We start from the raw sequence: 26,385 nt of genomic DNA on the forward strand, positions 1-26,385 counted from the left end.
CACTTTCGGCTGATATGTTTAATAAGCGTCCATTGAGCCTCATTTTGAACAGCAAAATAATTGGGAGTCACAAAGATGGCTTTCGAACGGAGAGGATGGCGGCTGAGATAAACGATCCCAGGGCAGCTCGTCGACTGTTGTCATTTCTCCACCACTCAACAGCCAAGATCGATGTAAACGAAATCCTACAATGGATATGAAGTTTTCGAGGGAAATTCAGGTCATGTGTTTGATTTGGACTGGACCGGGCGGGCGACAGGGCACCTTGCACATAGGAATGGCCAACATTTTTTGCTGTGATTTGGAACAATCTGGACAGTGTTTACGTAGACCTTACTGAAGAACACCAGACCTCTAAGGTCATAAAAAAACCATATCATTAGGAAGACGATCAATATGGAACCCTTCCAGCCACTGAGCAACGATGGACCGGCCATAAACGCAACTTTCGTCATCTATCGCTGTTTTACCCGCAGACCCCAGGACACTGAATGTACTGCCTGCATTGCTCAAATGAATGGTGAAAAGTCAATGGGTCATCAACTTTGCTCAAACTGATCCATTTAGGGGAAAACGTTCCCACAAGTCGTCACTAAATTTTCCGAGACTTTTGGAAACGGCGAGCTCGAGGCAATTGCCTTCGTAGTGGTTGTCTCAGAAATGTATAATCCGAAAATCACCAATTATGACTAGAACACCTGCCCCTTTTGAGGGTCTACCAAGCCAAAACGTCTATTGCCTTAAGGGGTACCGTGTTGAGCGAACTTGGATCTGAAGAATTGTGAAAGCTTCGACTGCTGTTGACGTTATACATTGTGTAACAAGCCCAACGAGCGGGCAAGTACAATTATTACTGTGTAGGACAAATCCATCATTTTATATCTACTGAGAAATTTAACGTTGGGACCCACGAGACATCAATAACCACAACCACGAATATCTCATAAAGGTCTGGTGGTTCTCCACTCCACCACCGAAATGCTCAAGGATAGAAATGATATCCCGTAACACCAGGGCACTGCCCGGCCTGCCACCATGAAGAATATGGGCACTATGAATATGGGGAATCCGCTGATTAGGACTGGAGAGGCTGCTCTCCAGGACACCTGTCATCTGGATCTTTCACCTGGCACAATATATTGGTGTAAGCTAAATACTAATCTACACCACTGTATTATGAGATTCGGGAGGTCAGCGTGATGGTGACCTGGATACAGCCTGCTTCATCATGGGGGGGTCAACACCCACATAATGGAAAGCTACTGGTTGGCCAAGACTCTACTGGCATAAGGTCTATTTGGCGGTCTATGCCCATCAAGGTATTGACTGGCTCCATCATTAGGTACAACAAGAATAGGTATTGATTAGTAGACTGTGCTAACATATGACCAGGATAGCCATTGACTAGAGTGTGCCCAAAACTGACCAGGATAGCCATTGACCAGTGGACTGTGCGCAATATAACCAGGATAGTCATCGACTAGAAGACTGGGCCAACATAACTAGGATAATCATTGATTAATGGACTGAGCCCGTATATGACCAGGATAGCCATTGATGAAAGGACTGTGCCCGCTTATGATTGGCATAGCCATAGATTGTACCCACATACCAATCAGTGACTAGAAGACAGTGCCCGTATACGACCAGGATAGCCATTGCCTAGTGGGATGGCAACCAATATTAACCATCGCCTAGAGTACTGTGCCTACAAGTGACCAGGATAACCATTGATTAGAGGGCTGCGTGCAAATACCACCAAGATAACCGTTACCCATGGGACGGCAAACCACAGCCTCTCCAACATCGCGCACGCTGCGGCGCTCTTCATTTTTCTATGTAGGATCCATATCCGGGACGCGCATGCCCAGGAGCCATGTTCACCAGTCCTGTAAAGATCCAAGATGGAAACCATCCCAGGAATCCAATCCAAAAGGTGAAGTGTCGGAGGAAGTTTTTTTTTCCACAAAAAAATCCTTATTTTTGTGATGTGCAAACCATGATGCCACGCTGGGCGTCGTTGGGTCCGCTCGTTCTATGTGCCACATACCACTACAGTAATGAACTTCACAACAAAACGGTAAAAGCATAAGAGACATCCAACGGGGGGGGAGCGATACAAAGAAGACGGACGATTGCGCTGGTTTGTAAATAGTTGTTTCTGGGATTTCGGGGGGGACGGGGGCCTGCGGAAAAAAAGTCATGAAAGTCTGTAGGAAATCTCGCCAACGTCTCAAGTCCAAGATGGCTGTAGACTCCTGGTTAACACTTTGTGCTGTGCAATATACGTACGCTTTATAAATAAGTTGGCCTTGGGGTAGACTGGCGACCGAGCCTTCCAATCCCCAGAGACACTGTGATTGCCTCCCCCCGTGGTAACACCGGTACAGCTTGGCACTAGGAAATACGAGGCGGGCAGAGGACGATCACCCTCCTCCTCGATCAGCAGTGTCAGCGGGAGAGAGAGAGCAACGTCTGTGTGCGGGAAGGGTCTTCATGAATTGTCTCCAGTGAGAGGGGCCCGTCGGCCCTGATTGTCGGGCGAAGATATACATTTATATATTTATATATATCTATACACGAGGAGCGAGGATTTAACCCTCTCCTATATTTCTTTTGCATCCACCTGTGCAGAGTCTTTAAGCGATAGAGTCCCAGTCAAAGTCGTCTTGTATTTCTTCGCTGCTGGGAGGATAACGGAGTACCTGGCGAGCCGGCGGGTACAGAGCACGTTGAGAATGGCGACCTATGGGCGGGAAAAAAGAAAAAGAAGCCGTAAACGACCACAAAACAAAAGACTTTTCTGCTTCATCCTGACCCCCAACATCGGGTGGATCTTTATTACTACATCTCGACCAGAACGTAAGAAATCGCAATGGTCTTCCAGAGCAGAGAACAGGGCAGTGCCGGTACCTGGCACATGACTGGCCGGTGCATGAGTATGAGCCGCCAATCAACACTAGCAGAGCTGCAGTGTAAAGCATGGATTTATGATGACATCAATAGACAATGCAGCTGAATCTGAAGCCATTTGGGATAATTTATCAAGACTGGCATTTTGTACACCGGTCTAGCTGGAGCAAGGTACGCCAAAGATTCACACATTTCTTAATTATTATGGCACGTCCGTGAACCAGAAGAAAAAACCTATGTCATCCCTGAACGGTCATAGTTTCCTGCCACACATTCTAGTAAATTTGTGGCTCCGCTGAAGGTTGCGCCTCGATTCCATAAGCCCCTTCCCATTTTTAAAAAAGTCGCAAAAAGTCAAAATACCACTTACGCCACATTTTTGTTTCATTTTGATGCCACTTTTCTAGATTTCCCCTTTAATTTTTGAGATTTTTCCAAAGTTCCCAGTTTTCCTAGGACTGTGTTTCCAGTGAACCTCACCTTGCTGGCTGTATGTTGGAGGGGCCTGGGTTTGGATAGGATACCCAGGGGGTGCAGTGAAATTATGACCACAGGATGCTGGAGGCTGCTGGTTCTGCCCATAGGGGGTGACTGGAAATAAGCAGTAAAAAAAAAAAAAAAATAAAAAAATAAATTATATTCGAAAAATCAGTAATTTCTCATATTATCAAGTGCACACAAAAAAATCTCCCTAGAAACAGCGCCACCATGGTCCACAGGTTGTGTCTAGTACTGCAACTAGGTTCCATAGAAGTGCATAGAGCTGAGCTGCAATTCCGCACACAACCTGTGGACTAGAGTGGCGCTGTTTTTGTTGAATGATGATGTTTAAGGAGTTCCCCATTCCTACCTGCCATGGTATGACCTGGCTTTGCTCCCTGGAGTGCACAGGCGCTGCTGGTGGTGGGGGGCATTAATTGGGCCTGGCAGGGGGCCGCTTGTCCATGTGAGGAGGTGGGAGGCAGGAGTCCGGTGTGACTTAGCAGATGACTTAAGGAGTCGCACAAGCTGGCGATGTGATGCTGATCCAGGCTCCAGTTCTTCAGTTCTGCCTGGCGTAGACTCTCCATGAGGTCTGGTGAGACGAGACATGCATTGAGAGAGTGCCCCTTTAATGAATAAACCCGCTTTGGAAAATCATTTTTGCCATTTGACTCTATAGAAAAATGTTGAGCGTCTGGCTCTGAATTCACAGCCAAAGCTGCATTCAGATTTCGTCTGGACTTTTGAGTGCAGCTTTGGATGCGACTGGAGGCAAAAAAAAGTATCAATGTGGGTTTTAGATCTTTTGGAACTTGCATAATTAGAACTGATCTTTTAGATGTAAATCCCTAACTGTCCACCAGGGGGAACCATCACACCCTTACCTGAGAACTGGGACAGATCCACGGTCGACCAGTCCAAATTGCTGACCATCTTGAAGCTTTCCTTTAAGGAGTCTATGTTGGAGCACCAGTCACTGGGAAGACCTAGGGAAAAGACGAGCGACTGTCAGCTCTGCTGCCGAGAAGAAGTAGAGGCGCGCGTCGGGGACAGAACGTACCCATGGGCATCCCAGGAGCGGGGGGTCGGGGCATCTGCTGGGAGGGGAGGTATGGCGGCTGCTGGTGCTGGCTCGGATGGTGAGACGAGGAGGGATTGTTCATGTTGGGGACGTTGTGGGGGTGCAGCGAGGAAGACTCCCCCGAAGTCTGCTGGTACATGCAGCAGCTCGACGATGGCGGCTGCACGTCGGTGGGGAGAGGCGAGAGCCCTGACGGGGAAAATGGAGAAAATCATCATTATCTTTACAAAGTTGTTATTCTCAAGATCTCCGCTTGCTGTCAGTGAATGGGAACAGTCATACTCGGTGCCTGAAAACAGACGATGGTCAAAACTCATCACCCGAGATGTGGTGGAACTGCAACTCCCAGCAGTCCGGGCATGCTGAGAGTTGTAGTTCCTCAGCAGCTGCAGGTTGCACTCAGTAGAACTGTAGAAAAATAAATCTTGGCTCTGTGCAGAATTCCAGCCTCTACTTGTAAAGAAGAACGTTACCATTCACTGACAGGAAGCCGAGAGCTAGAAAATGGCGCATTGTACAGAGATTAATTAGCAGAAATCTTATTCTCCGGCAATTCCTGGATGATATTCTGTCCGCTCCCCAATATCCCATTATCCGGATGCCTTCCATCTTCCTACAATCCCCCCCCTCCATTCTCACCCTGTTTACCCTGCAAAGTACGGTACAGGCTACGGAAGGAACAGCTGAGGTCGGGGATCTCCGAGAAGGAGAACTTGTAGCAATCGCTGTTGTTGTATGATGGAGTCCGCGAGTCTGTTGGCATATGAGCGGAGGCAGCCTGTAACACACCAGAGGGGCATCATTACATGACATGGGGGGGAAACAGGCCGACACATGCTACTAGACACAGCACGGGAGAGAACTAAAACATGCGGCAGTATTATAGCAGTTATAATCCTGTACATAGTGTCAGTATTATAGTAGTTATATTCTTGTACATAGGAGGCAGTATTATAGTAGTTATATTCTTGTACATTGGGGGCAGTATTATAGTAGTTATATTCTTGTACATAGAGAGCAGTATATTATAGTAGTTATATTCTTGTATATAGGGGGCAGTATTATAGTAGTTATACTCTTGTACATAGGGGCAGTATTATAGTAGTTATATTCTTGTACATAGGAGCAGTATTATAGTAGTTATATTTTTGTACATTGGGGGCAGTATTATAGTAGTTATATTCTTGTATATAGGGGCAGTATTATAGTAGTTATATTCTTGTACATTGGGGGCAGTATTATAGTAGTTATATTCTTGTACATAGGAGCAGTATTATAGTAGTTATATTCTTGTATATAGGGGCAGTATTATAGTAGTTATATTCTTGTACATAGGGGGCAGTATTATAGTAGTTATATTCTTGTATATAGGGGCAGTATTATAGTAGTTATATTCTTGTACATTGGGGGCAGTATTATAGTAGTTATATTCTTGTACATAGAGAGCAGTATTATAGTAGTTGTATTTGTGTACATAGGGGCAGTATTATATATAGGGGGACAGTGTTTCTGCTCTCACTTCTGGTACCACATACAGGCTTATTACCTGGCTGTAGCTTGGGAGAGCTGAGTTGTTCTCCATGTGATGACCTTGTGTGTTTTCGGTAGGTAAGGAGACGTCACTGGTGGAACTCAGGGGACTTTTATTGACCTCCGGTTCAGGGGAGTCTTGGGAGAGCTGTAAAGAGAAATCATGGCACCATAAAACTTCAAGGCTGAGGTACTTTCTGTAAAGTTGACCATAGACATAATGTAAATCATTAACAATCTGATCATATTATAGCGATCATCAACACTAGCCATGTCTACTATGACTGTACAGGCGCCATATACGCTCACGACACCTGCAGGGCAGAGCCAGGAATTAGTCTTCCTTCCAGTCCTTAAAGTTAGATTGTACAGTCAGCAATTCCTTTATTACTGTTATATTAGGAAATTGCTCCTAGTTCTTTATTGTGACGTTTATTACGCTGGTATGTCAAACATTCTATTACCTCATCGTCGGGGTGCGGACGTTTTCTGCGGGGAAGGGCTACATCTTCTTTGGGACAGCTGTCAATCATCCAGTACGATCCCTGGAAATTAGTTGCCAAAAATGAAATCTGTTACTTTACTTACTATCGCTCTCTCTCTTTCTGGAGACTGTTCAGATAGAGCTGTAATTCTGTGCATGAGGCATAACACTTTTTCTGCCTGTGATATGATTCTTATGTGCATTTTTCACCGTTTTCCCCATTGTAGTCTCAAACTCTAATTTTCAATTGTTTCTCAGCTACAAGATGGAGATTTGCTCAACCAGACATGAGACTCCTGCCCTCCTGTCACTGTGAAGCACATTATACAGCAGTGTAGCTGTCAATCCTGCTCTGTGGTAAGATAAAACACTTAGTAGAAAGTAGCAGCAGTACTGAGCAGTATAGCTATGAATGGTGTGAGACAAAAAAAAAACTGGACAGCAGTAGCAAGGAATTCATTACAGTGCAGTACTAAGTCGTGTTGCTGTGAATCCAGCACTGGGATGAAAGAAACCACTTAAACAGTAAGAAGCAACACCTTTTGTGTCTCTCTTTTCACTCTGTTCCTCTTCCATCTTCTTAAACTGTATTAGTAAATTGTAATCTGATTCCTCAGTGAACTGTCGGTCTGCCTTTTTTTTTTTACCAAAACCGATTTTAGCATTTTTCACAGTGGTGATTGGTAAGTTTAGGAGGTGGGGGAGGAGAAGTGGTTCAAAAGTGGAGAACGAAGTATATAAGATATATTACAAAGTTTCCCACATTGGCTTGTACTATTGATTTATGCGATGTTGGTTGACCTTTTAACCTTAGTAACCAGTGTCAGGCAGCTGTTGCTAAGCTGCAAAAAAAAAAAAAAAAGAGTAAGAGAAAGTTTTGCTTTAGCAGCAGCTTCCTGACACTGGTTATTTTGACTAGTCAGTCTATTCGTGAAATATTGGGTGCAGTTTTGGGCACTTTTGTGTAGGGTTAGGTGTTGTGAATTCTCTGGATCTGACTTCTGAGTCGGGGCTCCCTCTGGTGGTTACTGCTGGTAGTGGAGCTGGCCGAGCTGACTGAAGTCTGCCACCTGACGACGATGATTGGAAATCAGGGGGTACTGACTGGAAGGATATAAGTGAGCAGGCTTCCCTCAGTTGTTGCTGGAGATTAGTTCCTTCCTGTGCATCTTGAGGTCTGCTGTCTCCTGCCTGTTCCTGCATTTTTCAGTTAAGTTGTTCATTTGCTAATCCTTTGCATCTGATTTGGTTTTGCCTCTTTCTGCTTTGCTGTTAGGGTTCAGCGTGCTCCCTGCTGGGGATGTGCTGGACCCCGCTCCATATGTTACAGCTTGTGTCAGTTTGTTCAGTCCCCTGTTATATTAGTCTCTTTTGCTTTGCTGCCAGTTCACACCAGAATGCTGATATAGTGGGGGAGAGGTCGTGAGACCTCAGTGTTTTTGTACATCAGTCGTGTTGGATTTTTTAGGGTTTTTGCGTGATTGCAGACAGTGTCTTTCCTTTCCTGTCCTATGTAGACAGTTTGGGCCCCATCATTTGCTCAGTCTATTTTCTGGCTGCGTTTGTGCCTCCTCTTGTCTCACTGATAATATATGTTTGGGGGCTATCTATTTCTTTGGGGTTCTACTCTGGGGCAGTTTAGATTTCACCTTTCTTGCTTTAGGGTTAGTTAGTTAGTTCTCTGGCTGTGACGAAGCGTCTAGGGCATAGTAGGTACGCTCCATGGCTACTGTTAGTTGTGTTGTTAGGATTAGGGTTCTGCAGTCCGCTAAGTGACCAACCTTTCTGGTTTCCTGGTGGCCTAGCCTATTTCTGCCATCCTCCTCAGTGACCTATTCATAACAGTTAGGGCTACGGTTAGATGTTTATCTTTGTTAGCTCACCTTTCCGGGATCGTCTCTGGGACGCGGCACTTTTCTGAAACATTTATTTAGTGACAAGTTATGGCGGATTGAGTTCTGCAGGATAGAAAAAAAGAAAACAAGTTAATATACCTGTAAAAAAAAAAACAAAAAAAAAACAAGTGACCCCTTTCCCCTAGACAAAAAGTAATTTTTAATCAATTTCTTTTCTGATTAAACAGCCCTGCACAGAGTTATGTGGTTACCTTCCATCCTACACCGGCATTGCGGTAATACGGGAAGTTGTCACAGATCCAGCGATAGATCTCGCTGAGGGTCATACGCCGGGCAGGTGCGGAGTTTATCGCATACTGGATGAGATTGGCATAGCTGTAGGGGGGTTTTCCATCTCGATGTGCAGCTGCCTCCTCCTTAGTTAACATGGCGTTTGGGTCGGTGGGAGATCCGGGTCCCTTTCTGCCTCCGCTGTTCTGCTGAGACCCCTTCATTGCAGCCTGGATGGTCAGCTGCGGGAGCCAATCTATGGAGGTCAGGCTGCTGCCCAAGTCAGACGCCATCATGAGGCTGAGAAAGTAAAACGGCAGGTCAGTAAATCTGAAACATTAATGGAAAGATTTCTGAATGAGAATGACAAGCATTTGTATTAAACATTCAGCCTCATTTGTACAAGTGTATAATACTGCCCCTATGTACAAGAATATAACTACTATAATACTGCTCCCTATGTACAAGAATATAACTACTATAATACTGCTCCTATGTACAAGAATATAACTACTATAATACTGCTCCTATGTACAAGAATATAACTACTATAATACTGCTCCTATGTACAAGAATATAACTACTATAATACTGCTCCCTATGTACAAGAATATAGCTACTATAATACTGCCCCCTATGTACAAGAATATAACTACTATAATACTGCTCCTATATACAAGAATATAACTACTATAATACTGCCCCTATGTACAAGAATAAAACTGCTATAATACTGCCCCTATGTACAAGAATATAACTACTATAATACTGCTCCTATGTACAAGAATATAACTACTATAATACTCCTCCTATGTACAAGAATATAACTACTATAATACTGCCACCTATATACAAGAATATATCTACTATAATACTGCCCCCTATGTACAAGAATATAACTACTATAATACTGCTCCTATGTACAAGAATATAACTACTATAATACTGCTCCTATGTACAAGAATATAACTACTATAATACTGCCCCTATGTACAAGAATATAACTACTATAATACTGCCCCCTATGTACAAGAATATAACTACTATAATACTGCCCCTATGTACAAGAATATAACTACTATAATACTGCCCCTATGTACAAGAATATAACTACTATAATACTGCCCCTATGTACAAGAATATAACTACTATAATACTGCCCCCTATGCACAAGAATATAACTACTATAATACTGCCCCCTATGTACAAGAATATAACTATTATAATACTGCTCCTATATACAAGAATATAACTACTATAATACTGCCCCTATGTACAAGAATAAAACTGCTATAATACTGCCCCTATGTACAAGAATATAACTACTATAATACTCCTCCTATGTACAAGAATATAACTACTATAATACTGCCCCCTATGTACAAGAATATAACTACTATAATACTGCCCCCTATGTACAAGAATATAACTACTATAATACTGCTCCTATGTACAAGAATATAACTACAATAATCCTGTCCCCTATGTACAGGAATATAACTACTATAATACTGCCCCCTATGTAAAAGAATATAACTACTATAATACTGCCCCTATGTAAAAGAATATAACTACTATAATACTGCCCCTATGAACAAGAATATAACTACTATAATACTCCTCCTATGTACAAGAATATAACTACTATAATACTGCCCCCTATGTACAAGAATATAACTACTATAATACTGCCCCCTATGTACAAGAATATAACTACTATAATACTGCTCCTATGTACAAGAATATAACTACTATAATACTGCTCCTATATACAAGAATATAACTACTATAATACTGCTCCTATGTACAAGAATATAACTACTATAATACTGCTCCTATGTACAAGAATATAACTACTATAATACTGCTCCTATGTACAAGAATATAACTACTATAATACTGCCCCTATGTACAAGAATATAACTACTATAATACTGCCCCTATGTACAAGAATATAACTACTATAATACTGCCCCCTATGCACAAGAATATAACTACTATAATACTGCCCCCTATGTACAAGAATATAACTATTATAATACTGCTCCTATATACAAGAATATAACTACTATAATACTGCCCCTATGTACAAGAATAAAACTGCTATAATACTGCCCCTATGTACAAGAATATAACTACTATAATACTGCTCCTATGTACAAGAATATAACTACTATAATACTCCTATGTACAAGAATATAACTACTATAATACTCCTCCTATGTACAAGAATATAACTACTATAATACTGCCCCCTATGTACAAGAATATAACTACTATAATACTGCCCCCTATGTACAAGAATATAACTACTATAATACTGCTCCTATGTACAAGAATATAACTACAATAATCCTGTCCCCTATGTACAGGAATATAACTACTATAATACTGCCCCCTATGTAAAAGAATATAACTACTATAATACTGCCCCTATGTAAAAGAATATAACTACTATAATACTGCCCCTATGAACAAGAATATAACTACTATAATACTCCTCCTATGTACAAGAATATAACTACTATAATACTGCCCCCTATGTACAAGAATATAACTACTATAATACTGCCCCCTATGTACAAGAATATAACTACTATAATACTGCTCCTATGTACAAGAATATAACTACTATAATACTGCTCCTATATACAAGAATATAACTACTATAATACTGCTCCTATGTACAAGAATATAACTACTATAATACTGCTCCTATGTACAAGAATATAACTACTATAATACTGCCCCTATGAACAAGAATATAACTACTATAATACTGCTCCTATGTACAAGAATATAACTACTATAATACTGCTCCTATATACAAGAATATAACTACTATAATACTGCTCCTATGTACAAGAATATAACTACTATAATACTGCCCCTATGAACAAGAATATAACTACTATAATACTGCTCCTATGTACAAGAATATAACTACTATAATACTGCTCCTATGTACAAGAATATAACTACTATAATACTGCTCCTATGTACAAGAATATAACTACTATAATACTGCCCCTTTGTAAGAATATAAGTGAGGTTTCTGGAAGCAGAGCTGGCACCAGTATTTTATGCAGCGCCTGAATTCGGCTGGAATCTCAATGTATACAATGTTCAAGTTCACACATTGCACTGATATAAATACATACAGTACAGTGCCAAGGTTTCCTTTGTGAGCAGCAATCACACTAATGACTGTGCAGCCAGGGCTTCCATGGAATGTCTACTCTTCACCACCGCTGTCTAGATAACCAATTTAATGGCGATGCATTTCTTTTTACATTACATTTTTTTGATTCTGTGTTTTCCTGATACACAGCTCCAGATCCTCTCCTTACTGGTCTTCTGCCTTGAAGGAAGCTCATTTTTTCAATCACTATATACAGTATATAGTGCTCAGTGAGCTCCCTCTAGTGGCAGTTGCCTGCAGTCACCACTTCATCGTGTAGCTATGCAGGTTATTTAAAGTTCTGCATCAGAAAAATCATTTTAAGGACATGTTCCGAAGTACAAAATCGATCCTTTTACAGTTTAACTGCTGATGTCAAAATTAAAATATGCAATTGCAACTTGCTGTAATTGTTACTTTTTTGCTCCTATTTTTATTAGTTTTGTGAGTTTTTTTACGTTTTTGCTGTAGATGTGAAACAATTTTTTTTCTTTTTTAAATTGCAATAATGCTCTGATTTTGAAAATATACGGCCAGGAAAAAATATGCAGCTAATGAGTTCTTTTTGAAACCTGCTATTAGAAGTGGAAATAAAGAACAAAAACCACACCCTCCGGCCTCGTACAAGCTAAATTGTGCTCTACAGAGCATGGGAAACAAACAAGGAGAATTGGAACTACTAACACAGGAAGAGAGATATGATGTCAGCGACATCACTAAAACTTGGATGATACACATGATTGGAATACAAACCTTGAAGGCTACAATTTTTTTTTAATTAGAAATAGGATTAACAAGAGGGGAGGAGGTGTTGAAGTGTGTGTTAGGAAAACGTATATCTCCACAGAGATCCAAGCTTCAGAGGATGGTAGCTCTGCAGAAACTGCTTGGGTAAAAATACAAGGAGAGAAGAACAGAAAGAACACTATTGTAGGTGTTTCTATAGGCCGCCTGGTCGGACTGAAGATATGGACAAACTATTTTTACAACAGATGTCTCTGTTCTGAAAAAAGTACGACGGTGATCATGGGAGATTTTAACTATCCATATATTTGTTGAGAATCTCTCTCAGGCAAAATTACTAGGTCCAGAGAATTCTTATCTTCTCTCTCTGACAACTTTATATTTCAAAAGGTAGAAGAAAGAACAAGAGGATCTGCAATCTTGGACCTAATTCTTATTAACATGGAGGAGATGGTTGAGGAAGTAAAGGTGGCCAGGATTTTAGGAGTCAGCGATCGTGCTATCTTCAAATTTTGGATTGGAAGAGGAGGAAGACCAGCGAGGACTTGTACTTTAAAATTGGACTTCAGAAAGACAGATTTTAATGGACTTAGAAAGGGGGTAGGAAAGGTCCGATGGCTGGATGTTCTAAAGGACAGAAATGTCCAAGAAGGATGGGAGATTTTACTAAATGACATTCTCACTGCACAATCAGTAAGGAAGAACTGGAAGCATTTAAAGAGACCAGGGTGGATGAACACAGAACTTATCACTTGTTAACAACTAAAAGAGAAATGTATCAAATGGCAAGAGGGGGCATATCTAAAGATGAATATAATGCGGTCTGCACAGATTGCAGGGTAAGAGTTAGAAGACCTAAAGCCAGTAATGAAGTGAGGCTTGCAAGGGAGGTCAAAAGCAATAAATGGATTTTGGTGGTATGTCAAAAGCAAAAGAAAAGTCAAAAGATACTGTTAGGGTTGCAGATCGCACTAAATATAAAATATAAGGAAGTGCGATCGCAACCCGGGTCCACCGTGCAGAGATGGAAACTGCTGCTCAGTAATGGTGAAGCGCTAAACACCAGGAGTTAACCGCTGAACCGGTGTGTACAGGAGCGAACTGTCACCTCACAGAGCCCCTGGAACAAGTACCAGAGCCTGTTTATCATCACAGGACTCGGCAAGAGAGCGTTAGTGCTAAGACACAGGACTCTGCCCCAAGGACTCAGGGTTATATCCCCTCTAGCCCCACTAGCGCTCATCAACGCAAACGCGATGCGTGGACAGACACATAGGATGCTGTGCCCTTTTAGAAGTCACAGGGTGCAGGTGCACGTTGCTTACCGCACTATGTGTGTACAGCGCAGCTCTGGCGGACGCCATTAACCAGCCTAAACTCAGGCCTGGAAAGCGCATAGGATGCGCACGGCGCCGCACTAACGGATGCTGCAGTACCTGCAGTAGGGTAGTACCTTAGGTAGATTGGCGCACACAGGCGCTAGCGTGTGTGAGTAGCTGGGAGCACTGCGGCGCTAGGCAGTGCCACACAACTCGGCGCTGACTCTGAACTCTAAACCCTAATAACATGCATATCAAAGGGAAGGGGTTTCATAAAGAGTCATTCAGCGGTTCACAAGCATCCATCATCACACACATCTCTACCAATTACAGTGCATACTTGCGCATGGCCGTGAGGCCATGCGACTCTTTTATAGCAGCGTCCTTCTGGGACCTTCCTAGTGGTCCAATGGGAGCAGCAATAGGACCTGAGCATGTGACCTCAGATCTACAATGAGAGGACGTCCCACGGGCATGCTCAGTGGACCGAAAGAAGGACTTAGTCCCAAGAGCTACTCGCTGCTGGCTATTGCAGATTACTATAGCTGAACCCTGATTGGCAGCATTAACCAAGCCAACAGTAGCAGACTGAGCAAGACGCCAGGAACGACGTCTCTGCTGAGCAGGCTCCTCTGCAGCCAGAGAGGAATGGCAGACCGCAGAATGCAAGGATCAGGATTCCTCCTGTGCAGAGGCAGGAACCCGACGCCTAACAGCTGCTACAGGATTTTTACAGGATGAAAAGAGTGAAGTGGTCAAAAATTATGTTGGGAAGACGAACTTTTACATTCCTATTTTGCATCTGTGTTCTATAAGAAAACAACTGTACCATCAACTGATCTTCATGCTGCCATTGAAGGAATAAAATAATCCACACTATTTGTGAACAGATATGGTGAGGGAACAATTAGCTAATTTACATGAATTTAAATTTCTTGTTCTAAATGAACTACATCCTAGGGTACTGAAAGAGTTAGCAGAGGAAATTAGAGAACCACTAGTCAGAATCTTTGAAAAATCCTGGAGAACGGTAGAAGTTCCAGAAGGTTGGAGAAGGGCAAATGTTGTCCCTATCTTTAAAAAAGGAAAGAAGATGGAGCCAGGAAATTACAAGCCAGTGACCATATTAATAAACAGCATGTATGTAAGTACTTGGATAAGAATACACTAACTAACCAAAACCAGCATGGGTTTGTAGCTATGCCAGACTAATCTAAATTCCTTCTATGATGGAATCACTGACTGGGTGGATCTAAGAAATGCAGTAGATATAGTATATCTTGATTCAGAAAAACATTTCATAAAATATCTCATACTATCCTTATTGAAAAAATGACCAAGTATGGGATTGACAAGGCTATGGTTAGCTGGATTCATAACTGGCTCGGTGATTGTACTCAAAGAGTGATAATAAATGGTTGATACAGGAAAGATGTATATCTTTGCACCGTGTTAGCCAGTAGATAGAAAAATATTCAGAATTGAGTGTCCTCAGTGGTTGATACCTTTTAATGGCTAACTGAAAAGATGGTAATGAATTGCAAGCTTTCGAGACTACTCAGGTCTCTTCATCAGGCATTGACTAGTACAACATCTGAAGAATCACATATTTATGCACAACACAGCACAGAAAAAAAATGCAATAGATAAGACAAGTGACGTGAAGCAGAATTATCATTATGAGAGAGGGATAAACATATATATTGGAACAGTTCATAGATAAGGAGTCTGGATGTTTTATTGTTCTCTGATTGCGGTCTGGTTCTGTGTTGTGTGATGCCCCCACAAGGTCTTAGGAGCAAATTCCTTAATGTAAAAAGACATAAATCCATGCGACTCATTCATTCCAGCACTGAGAGTGTCAAAGTTCCTCATGAATTTGTACTCATAGACTCTTCTGTGTCTCTGAGATTTGAAGTTACCTTTCAATACCAGTAATTTCATGTTGATGTTGCTGTGATCAGGCATACAAAAATGTTTGGCCGCAGGTAGATCCATTCTTTTTTCTCTTATTGTGTGACGATGAGAATTCATCCTTGTTCTCAGTTTTTGCCCTGTCTCCCCCACATACAGACCCCCAGTTGGACATTGAGTACAAATAATTAGGTACACCACATTAGATGTGATGCAGCTGAAAGTGCCTGGGATCTTGTAGTCCTGATGTGAGTTGGGGATCTTTATCTTGTCCGTGGTCATTATAAATGGACAGGTTTTACATTTTTTTCTGGTTGCAAGGAAATGTTCCTGCAGCTGTAGGAGAGGACAGGGAGCTTCTGACAATGATGCTTCTTAGATTTGGAGGCTGCCTGAAGCACAGTAGTGGGGGGTCTGGAAACATGGATTGTATTCGGGCATCTTTTTGTAGTAAAGGTTGTAATTTCCATGCAGCTCCCCTTAGCACGTCCAGATTTGGATTGTAGGTGACTACTAGAGGCACCCGGTTATTTTCTTCTTTAGCTTTGTAATTTAGCAGGTGATTCCTTGACATTTTGGTGGCGCTTGTAATTTGGTTTTGAATTGTTCTTGGATGGTAGCCCTGATTCAACAAGGTCATTTTGATGCGAACAAGGTGTGATTCTTCAGATTTTGTATTAGTCAATGCCTGATGAAGAGACCTGAGTAGTCTCGAAAGCTTGTAATGTATTACCATCTTTTCTGTTAGCCATTAAAAGGTATCAACCACTGAGGACACTCAATTCTAAATAGTTTAATAAATGGTTGCACATCCAATTGGAAAAATGTTTCAAGTGGGGTACCACAAGGCTCTGTCCTGGCCCCAGTATTGTTCAACATTTTTATAAATGATCTAGATAAGGGAACTGAAGGTAAACTACGGTAATCAAATTTGCAGAGGATGCAAATCTAGGAGGGATAGCTAACATTAGAGAAGACAGAGAATGAATTCAGAAGGATCTAGATAAGCTTGAACAATGGGCAGTGACTAATAGAATGGTATCTAACAGGGAGAAATGCAAGATTCTACGTCTGGCAAGAAAAACAGAAATTACATCTATAGAATGGGAGGAATAGAACTAAGCAACAGCAAGTGTGAAAAAGACTTGGGTATACTAATAGATCACAGACTGCACATGAGTCAACAGTGTGAAGCACCAGCAAAAAAGGCAAACACAGTACTGGGATGTTTTAAGAGAAGCAAAGAGTCTAGATCACGTGAAGTCATTATCCCCCTCTACTCCTCTTTGGTCAGACCTCATCTGGAATACTATGTCCAGTTCTGGGCACCACATTTAAAAAAGACATTGAAAAATTGGAGCAAGTTCAGAGAAAAGCTACCAGGATGGTGAGCGAACTGCAGAATATGTCCTTCGGGGAATGTTTAGCTTGCAAAAAAAAAGGCTAAGAGGAGACTTAATAGCTGTCTACAAATATCTGAAGGGCTGTCACAGTGTAGAGGGATCATCATTATTCTCATTTGCACATGGAAACACGAGAAGCAATGGAATGAAACTGAAAGGGAGAAGATACAGATTAGATATTAGAAAAAAACTTTTTGACTGTGAGAGTGATCAATGAGTGGAACAGGCGGCCATGAGAGGTGGTGAGTTCTCCTTCAATGGAAGTCTTCAAACAGAGGCTGGACAGACATCTGTCTGGGAAGATTTAGTGAATCCTGCACTGAGCAGGAGGTTGGACCAGATGGCATAGGAGGTCCCTTCCAACTCTCACATTCTATGATTCTATGATCTATATGTAAAAATACACTAAAAATGCACAAAGCAACAGCATCTTCAGACCCCCCCCCCCTCCGCAGGGGAGACGTTTTGTGAATTTATATCCACTTTCATTTATGGTACATAGATACACGGCCGAACAATTCAAGCAAAGTGGATGTGATTTCATGACAGGTCCTGCCCCCCTGTGCATTTAACGCTGCTGAACTGTGAGTTTTTTGCTGCACCTATTCATTATAAACTCTTATAAGGAGCCAGAAAAAAAAACTAATGTAAAAAATACCATTGCGTTAAGTGCAGCATTCCAGCATTTCTGCACTGAAAAAAAAAATGCATTAAAATCCTTGCCTCAAATCTGCACCAAAAACGTATCCAAAAAGGGGAAAGTGGAATAACAATACGATAATCAGAGCGGATTGTTATTGCATATCTTGGTGCGGACACCTGCAGAAAAAACCCCACAGTGGAAAAGAAGCAGCATATTTGCACTGGGAATATTAGTTCTAATACTTGACATGATGGCAAAAGGTGGAGAATCTCTCTAAACTATCATTACATTATTTTCACAAACCCTACAAAATAGCGGCCTGTCGAGAAGTCGCCAATCTACCCACACCTGTAGGAAGAGGCCGGTGAGACAAATACCGGGGGTAACAGTCTACAGAGGAAGAATGAGCACAGCAGAGTAAATACAATGTCTGTCCTGTCTCTGCCTGTCGGTCACTATGAAGGTGTTGGCTGTAAATGCTACATTGTATCCAGGCATCTGTCTGTAGCTACACGTGTCCGTGTGTTCTTACATTGTATCCAGGCATCTGTCTGTAGCTACACGTGTCCGTGTGTTCTTACATTGTATCTATGTGTCTGTCTGTAGCTACACGTGTCCGTGTGTTCTTACATTGTATCTATGCATCTGTCTGTAGCTAAACATGTCCGTGTGTTCTTACATTGTATCCAGGCGTCTGTCTGTAGCTACACGTGTCCGTGTGTCCTTACATTGTATCTATGTGTCTGTCTGTAGCTAAACATGTCCGTGTGTTCTTACATTGTATCCAGGCGTCTGTCTGTAGCTAAACATGTCCGTGTGTTCTTACATTGTGTCTATGCGTCTGTCTGTAGCTACACGTGTCCGTGTGTTCTTACATTGTGTCTATGCGTCTGTCTGTAGCTACACGTGTCCGTGTGTTCTTACATTGTGTCTATGCGTCTGTAGCTACATGTGTCCGTGTGTTCTTACATTGTAGCTATGCGTCTGTCTGTAGCTACACGTGTCCGTGTGTTCTTACATTGTGTCTATGCGTCTGTAGCTACATGTGTCCGTGTGTTCTTACATTGTAGCTATGCGTCTGTCTGTAGCTACACGTGTCCGTGTGTTCTTACATTGTGTCTATGCGTCTGTAGCTACAAGTGTCCGTGTGTTCTTACATTGTAGCTATGCGTCTGTCTGTAGCTACACGTGTCCGTTTGTTCTTACATTGTAACTATGCGTCTGTAGCTACATGTGTCCGTGTGTTCTTACATTGTAGCTATGCGTCTGTCTGTAGCTACACGTGTCCGTTTGTTCTTACATTGTAACTATGCGTCTGTAGCTACAAGTGTCCGTGTGTTCTTACATTGTAGCTATGCGTCTGTCTGTAGCTACACGTGTCCGTTTGTTCTTACATTGTAACTATGCGTCTGTAGCTACATGTGTCCGTGTTCTTACATTGTATCTATGCGTCTGTAGCTACACGTGTCCATGTGTTCTTACATTGTAGCTATGCGTCTGTCTGTAGCTACATATGTCCGTGTGTTCTTACATTGTAGCTATGCGTCTGTCTGTAGCTACACGTGTCCGCGTGTTCTTACATTGTAGCTATGCGTCTGTCTGTAGCTACACGTGTCCGTGTGTTCTTACATTGTAGCTATGCGTCTGTCGCTACACGTGTCCGTGTGTTCTTACATTGTATCTATGCGTCTGTCTGTAGCTACACGTGTCCGTGTGTTGTTACATTGTAGCTATGCGTCTGTCTGTGTTACATTGTCTCTAGACTTGTGTGTAGTCGTGTGGTCTGTCCGTCTGTGGGATGTCACGTTGTATACAGCCGTCTGTGTGATGTCTCTGGCATCTTTCAGTGTGTTGTCACATTGTATCTTAGATGTCTGTTCCTCTTCCATTTTTCAGATATTTTCTCTGCCTCCATCATCGTGTGATTGCTGCCTTGTTCTGTCTTCTCTACAACACCCGCACTGCCTGCAGTGTCCCCCTCCCTCCCACGCACAACACCTACCAGCATTTCTGTACCTGATCGCTGCATTGCTTGCCTTTTTACCTGCCTTGCTCTGGCCTCCCAGAATTTTTTTACCCACTGAACTGACCCAACAGTTGCTTACCTGTCTTTGCCATATAACCAGTGTTTAATTTTTGTTGTCGCCATCCCAGCACTTCCTTGCTCACCTTCCCCATATAGCTGACAGTTGCCCTCCTGCCCGTTCTCGTGCACACACTACATTGCCAGCACCCGCTTGCCTTTTGAACTTGCTACAAGCAACGCATTTTTGCCTGTTCTAGTAAACCGATAACGGTCTACCCAACTACCTACCGACAACATCCTGCATGCCTCCCACGGTTCACCAGCAATTACTTTACCAGCTGCTGCTTATCGCTTGCATTCCCACCTCCTGTTTCTCTGCTTCCCCCACATTATTTCCTCTTGCTGCCCCACTATACTTGCTTGCCCTTCATACCCAGATCCTGCACTCATGCCTACCCTTCATGCTCAGCCCATGCCGGCCTTTCCCACTACCCACCCCTCTAATACATGATCGGACCTTTCCGGCCTTTCCTGCCTTCAAACTACCCGACTACTCGCCCCTCTAATACATGCAACCACTGTCCTACATGACCGTCCCTTTCCCGGAATGACACAACCCGACTACTCGTCCCTCTAATACATGCAACCACTGGCCTACATGATCAGCCCTTTCTGGCCTTTCCCGCCTTCACACAACCCAACTACTCGTCCCTCTAATACATGCAACCACTGGCCTACATGATCAGCCCTTTCCGGCCTTTCCCGCATTCACACAACCTGACTACTCGTCCCTCTAATACATGCAACCACTGGCCTACATGATCAGCCCTTTCTGGCCTTTCCCGCCTTCACACAACCCGACTACTCGTCCCTCTAATACATGCAACCACTGGCCTACATGATCGGCCCTTTCTGGCCTTTCCCGCATTCACACAACCCATCTACTCGCCCCCCCTAATACATGCAACCACTGGCCTACATGATCAGCCCTTTCCGGCCTTTCCCGCATTCACACAACCTGACTACTCGTCCCTCTAATACATGCAACCACTGGCCTACATGATCAGCCCTTTCCGGCCTTTCCCGCCTTCACACAACCCGACTACTCGTCCCTCTAATACATGCAACCACTGGCCTACATGATCAGCCCTTTCCGGCCTTTCCCGCCTTCACACAACCCAACTACTCGCCCCTCTAATACATGCAACCACTGTCCTACATGATCAGCCCTTTCTGGCCTTTCCCGCATTCACACAACCTGACTACTCGCTCCTCTAATACATGCAACCACTGGCCTACATGATCAGCCCTTTCTGGCCTTTCCCGCCTTCACACAACCCAACTACTCGTCCCTCTAATACATGCAACCACTGGCCTACATGATCAGCCCTTTCCGGCCTTTCCCGCCTTCACACAACCCGACTACTCGTCCCTCTAATACATGCAACCACTGGCCTACATGATCGGCCCTTTCCGGCCTTTCCCGTCTTCACACAACCCAACTACTCGTCCCTCTAATACATGCAACCACTGGCCTACATGATCGGCCCTTTCTGGCCTTTCCCGCATTCACACAACCCATCTACTCGCCCCCCCTAATACATGCAACCACTGGCCTACATGATCAGCCCTTTCTGGCCTTTCCCACATTCACACAACCCGACTACTCGCCCCCCCCTAATACATGCAACCACTGGCCTACATGATCGGCCCTTTCTGGCCTTTCCCACATTCACACAACCCGACTACTCGCCCCTCCCTAATACATGCAACCACTGGCCTACATGATCAGCCCTTTCCGGCCTTTCCCACATTCACACAACCCGACTACTCGTCCCTCTAATACATGATCGGCCCTTTTTGGCCTTTCCCGCCATCACACAACCCGACTACTCGTCCCTCTAATACATGCAACCACTGGCCTACATGATCGGCCCTTTCCTGCCTTCACACAACCCATCTACTCGCCCCTCTAATACATGCAACCACTGGCCTACATGATCGGCCCTTTCTGGCCTTTCCCACATTCACACAACCCGACTACTCGCCCCCCCTAATACATGCAACCACTGGCCTACATGATCAGCCCTTTCTGGCCTTTCCCACATTCACACAACCCGACTACTCGCCCCCCCCTAATACATGCAACCACTGGCCTACATGATCGGCCCTTTCTGGCCTTTCCCACATTCACACAACCCGACTACTCGCCCCCCCCTAATACATGCAACCACTGGCCTACATGATCGGCCCTTTCCGGCCTTTCCCGCCTTCACACAACCCGACTACTCGTCCCTCTAATACATGATCGGCCCTTTTTGGCCTTTCCTGCCATCACACAACCCGACTACTCGTCCCTCTAATACATGCAACCACTGGCCTACATGATCGGCCCTTTCCTGCCTTCACACAACCCATCTACTCGCCCCTCTAATACATGCAACCACTGGCCTACATGATCAGCCCTTTCCTGCCATCACACAACCCGACTACTCGTCCCTCTAATACATGCAACCACTGGCCTACATGATCGGCCCTTTCCTGCCTTCACACAACCCATCTACTCGCCCCTCTAATACATGCAACCACTGGCCTACATGATCGGCCCTTTCCTGCCATCACACAACCCGACTACTCGTCCCTCTAATACATGCAACCACTGGCCTACATGATCAGCCCTTTCCGGCCTTTCCCGCCTTCACACAACCCATCTACTCGTCCCTCTAATACATGCAACCACTGGCCTACATGATCGGCCCTTTCTGGCCTTTCCCGCCTTCACACAACCCATCTACTCGCCCCTCTAATACATGCAACCACTGGCCTACATGATCGGCCCTTTCTGGCCTTTCCCGCCTTCACACAACCCGACTACTCGTCCCTCTAATACATGCAACCACTGGCCTACATGATCAGCCCTTTCCGGCCTTTCCCGCCTTCACACAACCCATCTACTCGTCCCTCTAATACATGCAACCACTGGCCTACATGATCGGCCCTTTCCGGCCTTTCCCGCCTTCACACAACCCATCTACTCGCCCCTCTAATACATGCAACCACTGTCCTACATGATCGGCCCTTTCTGGCCTTTCCCGCCTTCACACAACCCATCTACTCGCCCCTCTAATACATGCAACCACTGGCCTACATGATCAGCCCTTTCCGGCCTTTCCCGCCTTCACACAACCCATCTACTCGCCCCTCTAATACATGCAACCACTGGCCTACATGATCAGCCCTTACCGGCCTTTCCCACATTCACACAACCCGACTACTCGCCCCCCTAATACATGCAACCACTGGCCTACATGATCAGCCCTTACCGGCCTTTCCCGCCTTCACACAACCCATCTACTCGCCCCCCTAATACATGCAACCACTGGCCTACATGATCAGCCCTTACCGGCCTTTCCCGCCTTCACACAACCCATCTACTCGCCCCTCTAATACATGCAACCACTGGCCTACATGATCAGCCCTTTCCGGCCTTTCCCGCCTTCACACAACCCATCTACTCGCCCCCCTAATACATGCAACCACTGGCCTACATGATCAGCCCTTACCGGCCTTTCCCACATTCACACAACCCGACTACTCGTCCCTCTAATACATGCAACCACTGGCCTACATGATCAGCCCTTTCCGGCCTTTCCCGCCTTCACACAACCCATCTACTCGCCCCCCTAATACATGCAACCACTGGCCTACATGATCAGCCCTTACCGGCCTTTCCCGCCTTCACACAACCCATCTACTCGCCCCTCTAATACATGCAACCACTGGCCTACATGATCAGCCCTTTCCGGCCTTTCCCACATTCACACAACCCATCTACTCGCCCCTCTAATACATGCAACCACTGGCCTACATGATCAGCCCTTACCGGCCTTTCCCACATTCACACAACCCATCTACTCGCCCCTCTAATACATGCAACCACTGGCCTACATGATCAGCCCTTTCCGGCCTTTCCCGCCTTCACACAACCCATCTACTCGCCCCCCTAATACATGCAACCACTGGCCTACATGATCAGCCCTTACCGGCCTTTCCCACATTCACACAACCCGACTACTCGCCCCCCTAATACATGCAACCACTGGCCTACATGATCGGCCCTTACCGGCCTTTCCCGCCTTCCAACTGCCCACCTACTTGCCCCTCTAATACATGCACCCACTGGCCTACATGATCGGCCCTTTCTGGCCTTTCCCGCCTTCACACAACCCATCTACTCGCCCCCCCTAATACATGCAACCACTGGCCTACATGATCAGCCCTTTCCGGCCTTTCCCACATTCACACAACCCGACTACTCGCCCCCCTAATACATGCACCCACTGGCCTACATGATCGGCCCTTTCTGGCCTTTCCCGCCTTCACACAACCCATCTACTCGCCCCCCCTAATACATGCAACCACTGGCCTACATGATCAGCCCTTTCCGGCCTTTCCCACATTCACACAACCCGACTACTCGCCCCCCTAATACATGCAACCACTGGCCTACATGATCAGCCCTTACCGGCCTTTCCCACATTCACACAACCCGACTACTCGTCCCTCTAATACATGCAACCACTGGCCTACATGATCAGCCCTTTCCGGCCTTTCCCGCCTTCACACAACCCATCTACTCGCCCCCCTAATACATGCAACCACTGGCCTACATGATCAGCCCTTACCGGCCTTTCCCGCCTTCACACAACCCATCTACTCGCCCCTCTAATACATGCAACCACTGGCCTACATGATCAGCCCTTTCCGGCCTTTCCCACATTCACACAACCCATCTACTCGCCCCTCTAATACATGCAACCACTGGCCTACATGATCAGCCCTTACCGGCCTTTCCCACATTCACACAACCCATCTACTCGCCCCTCTAATACATGCAACCACTGGCCTACATGATCAGCCCTTTCCGGCCTTTCCCGCCTTCACACAACCCATCTACTCGCCCCCCTAATACATGCAACCACTGGCCTACATGATCAGCCCTTACCGGCCTTTCCCACATTCACACAACCCGACTACTCGCCCCCCTAATACATGCAACCACTGGCCTACATGATCGGCCCTTACCGGCCTTTCCCGCCTTCCAACTGCCCACCTACTTGCCCCTCTAATACATGCACCCACTGGCCTACATGATCGGCCCTTTCTGGCCTTTCCCGCCTTCACACAACCCATCTACTCGCCCCTCTAATACATGCACCCACTGGCCTACATGATCAGCCCTTGCCGGCCTTTCCTGCCTTCCAACTGCCCACCTACTTGCCCCTCTAATACATGCAACTTCTCCCCTGCGTGTCCCAGTACACCCGTAGCCGCTTTTTCGCCTACCCCACATAACCAGCACCCACTTGCCTTCTTCGCAAGCATCACATTATCCGTATCGCCCACACATTTCAATGCCATCTATGCCCACCCCTGCCGTCGCCCCCTTTCCAGGTCTACCGCTTCGTCTAGCACTCTCGCTGGCTGTCGTCGGCCCCTATACGCCTGCTCCCCAGTCTCATTGTCTGGCAGTGCCACACTGTCAGTGCCCGCCATCACGTTTCCAGTCCGCTTGTGCTAGACAGTATATGTCTGCTGGCCTCCGTCTCCACAGTCTCTCTGGCAGACACATCAGCTGCCCCTCGGCAGTCGTCCGTCTACCTGTCGTGCTATTTGTTTGCTGTCACTGAGCGCTGTCACAGGCGGGCGTGTGTGTTTGGAGCTGTCACTGTGCAGCGTGTACCTGGCGTGCTGCAGCTGCTGCTATGTGTCCGTGTGTCTATAATTATCTGCATGTGAGCACATCTGTCTGGAGCTGTCACTTCTGTCTCTGCGTCTCCCCTTTGCTCCCTCCTCACCCTGGTTCCCTCCTGTTGTCTCTCTCAGTCTGCGCCTCCTCTCTTGGTCTCTTCTTGGGGGGTCGCCCCCTCTCCTCTGCACAGGCTGGGGAGGGGGTGAGGCAGATTTCTGATGGAGGGGGTGGGGGGATCCAGACAGATAGAGGAGGACTTTCTGCTTCCTGCAGGGTTGGGTTTTCTTCCGGGCCATAAGTCTGAAAAAGGAGGGGAAGACATGAGGGGAAGGAGGGAGGAAGAGAGCAGGGAGGGGAGGAGAGCAGGAGGAAGCAGAGAGCACAGGCCATGCATGGCGGACAGACTGGGCCAGAAGATGTAGCAGAGCTGGGACTGTGAAATATTCAGAATTGAGAGTCCTCAGTGGTTGATACCTTTTAATGGCTAACTGAAAAGATGGTAACACAGAATATAATGCACGGGGCCTGCAATCCCATGATATTGTGATAGGATAGGGGGTTGTGCCAAATGGCAAACCCAGCTCTACTACATATCCGATGCCACACCTAAAATGACAAATTCAGCTCTGCTGCATGTCATATGCCGTGCCGGAAAAAGGCACACAACATTGCTACAGCTTTCTATGGTCCGCAATGATTGGGTGACCGGCAAACTCGGCTCTGCTGCATCTGACAAAAGGATGATTTGTTTCAAATTACAAACTCGGCACAGCTGCTTCATAAATT

The 26,385-nt window shown here is 45.1% G+C and overlaps 1 protein-coding gene across 2 annotated transcripts; it reads right to left on the bottom strand.

Annotated features, from left to right (window-relative positions):
* Positions 1–25,882, bottom strand: FOXJ2 (forkhead box J2). Of its 2 annotated transcripts, none has more exons than XM_073553002.1 (11): positions 25,706–25,882; positions 8,599–8,917; positions 8,375–8,449; positions 6,472–6,552; positions 6,024–6,155; positions 5,126–5,255; positions 4,457–4,666; positions 4,281–4,382; positions 3,764–3,988; positions 3,394–3,504; positions 1–2,746 (listed from the first exon to the last, which is right to left on the bottom strand). In XM_073553002.1, exons 2-11 carry the CDS (start codon positions 8,911–8,913, stop codon positions 2,640–2,642), a joined length of 1,488 nt encoding a protein of 495 aa, XP_073409103.1. In that variant the 5' UTR covers positions 8,914–8,917; positions 25,706–25,882; the 3' UTR covers positions 1–2,639. The 2 variants fall into 2 exon arrangements, with proteins under 2 accessions (XP_073409103.1, XP_073409102.1); XM_073553001.1 differs by having other exon boundaries at positions 5,117–5,255.
* Between the last annotated feature and the right edge of the window lie 503 nt (positions 25,883–26,385).

The sequence above is a fragment of the Dendrobates tinctorius genome, unplaced genomic scaffold, assembly GCF_039654945.1.
Source record: "Dendrobates tinctorius isolate UK_male_01 unplaced genomic scaffold, ASM3965494v1 ptg000196l, whole genome shotgun sequence".
Taxonomy (NCBI): domain Eukaryota; kingdom Metazoa; phylum Chordata; class Amphibia; order Anura; family Dendrobatidae; genus Dendrobates; species Dendrobates tinctorius.

Bases quoted from the DNA above. Each gene is read 5' to 3' on its own strand.
- FOXJ2 (XM_073553001.1), bottom strand. From the start codon at position 8,913: ATGATGGCGTCTGACTTGGGCAGCAGCCTGACCTCCATAGATTGGCTC. The intron at 4,667-5,116 runs GTGAGAATGGAG...TTTCCCCGTCAG, and splicing joins TACTTTGCAGGGTAAACAGG to GGCTCTCGCCTCTCCCCACC. The intron at 3,989-4,280 runs GTAAGGGTGTGA...TCGTCTCACCAG, and splicing joins GGATCTGTCCCAGTTCTCAG to ACCTCATGGAGAGTCTACGC.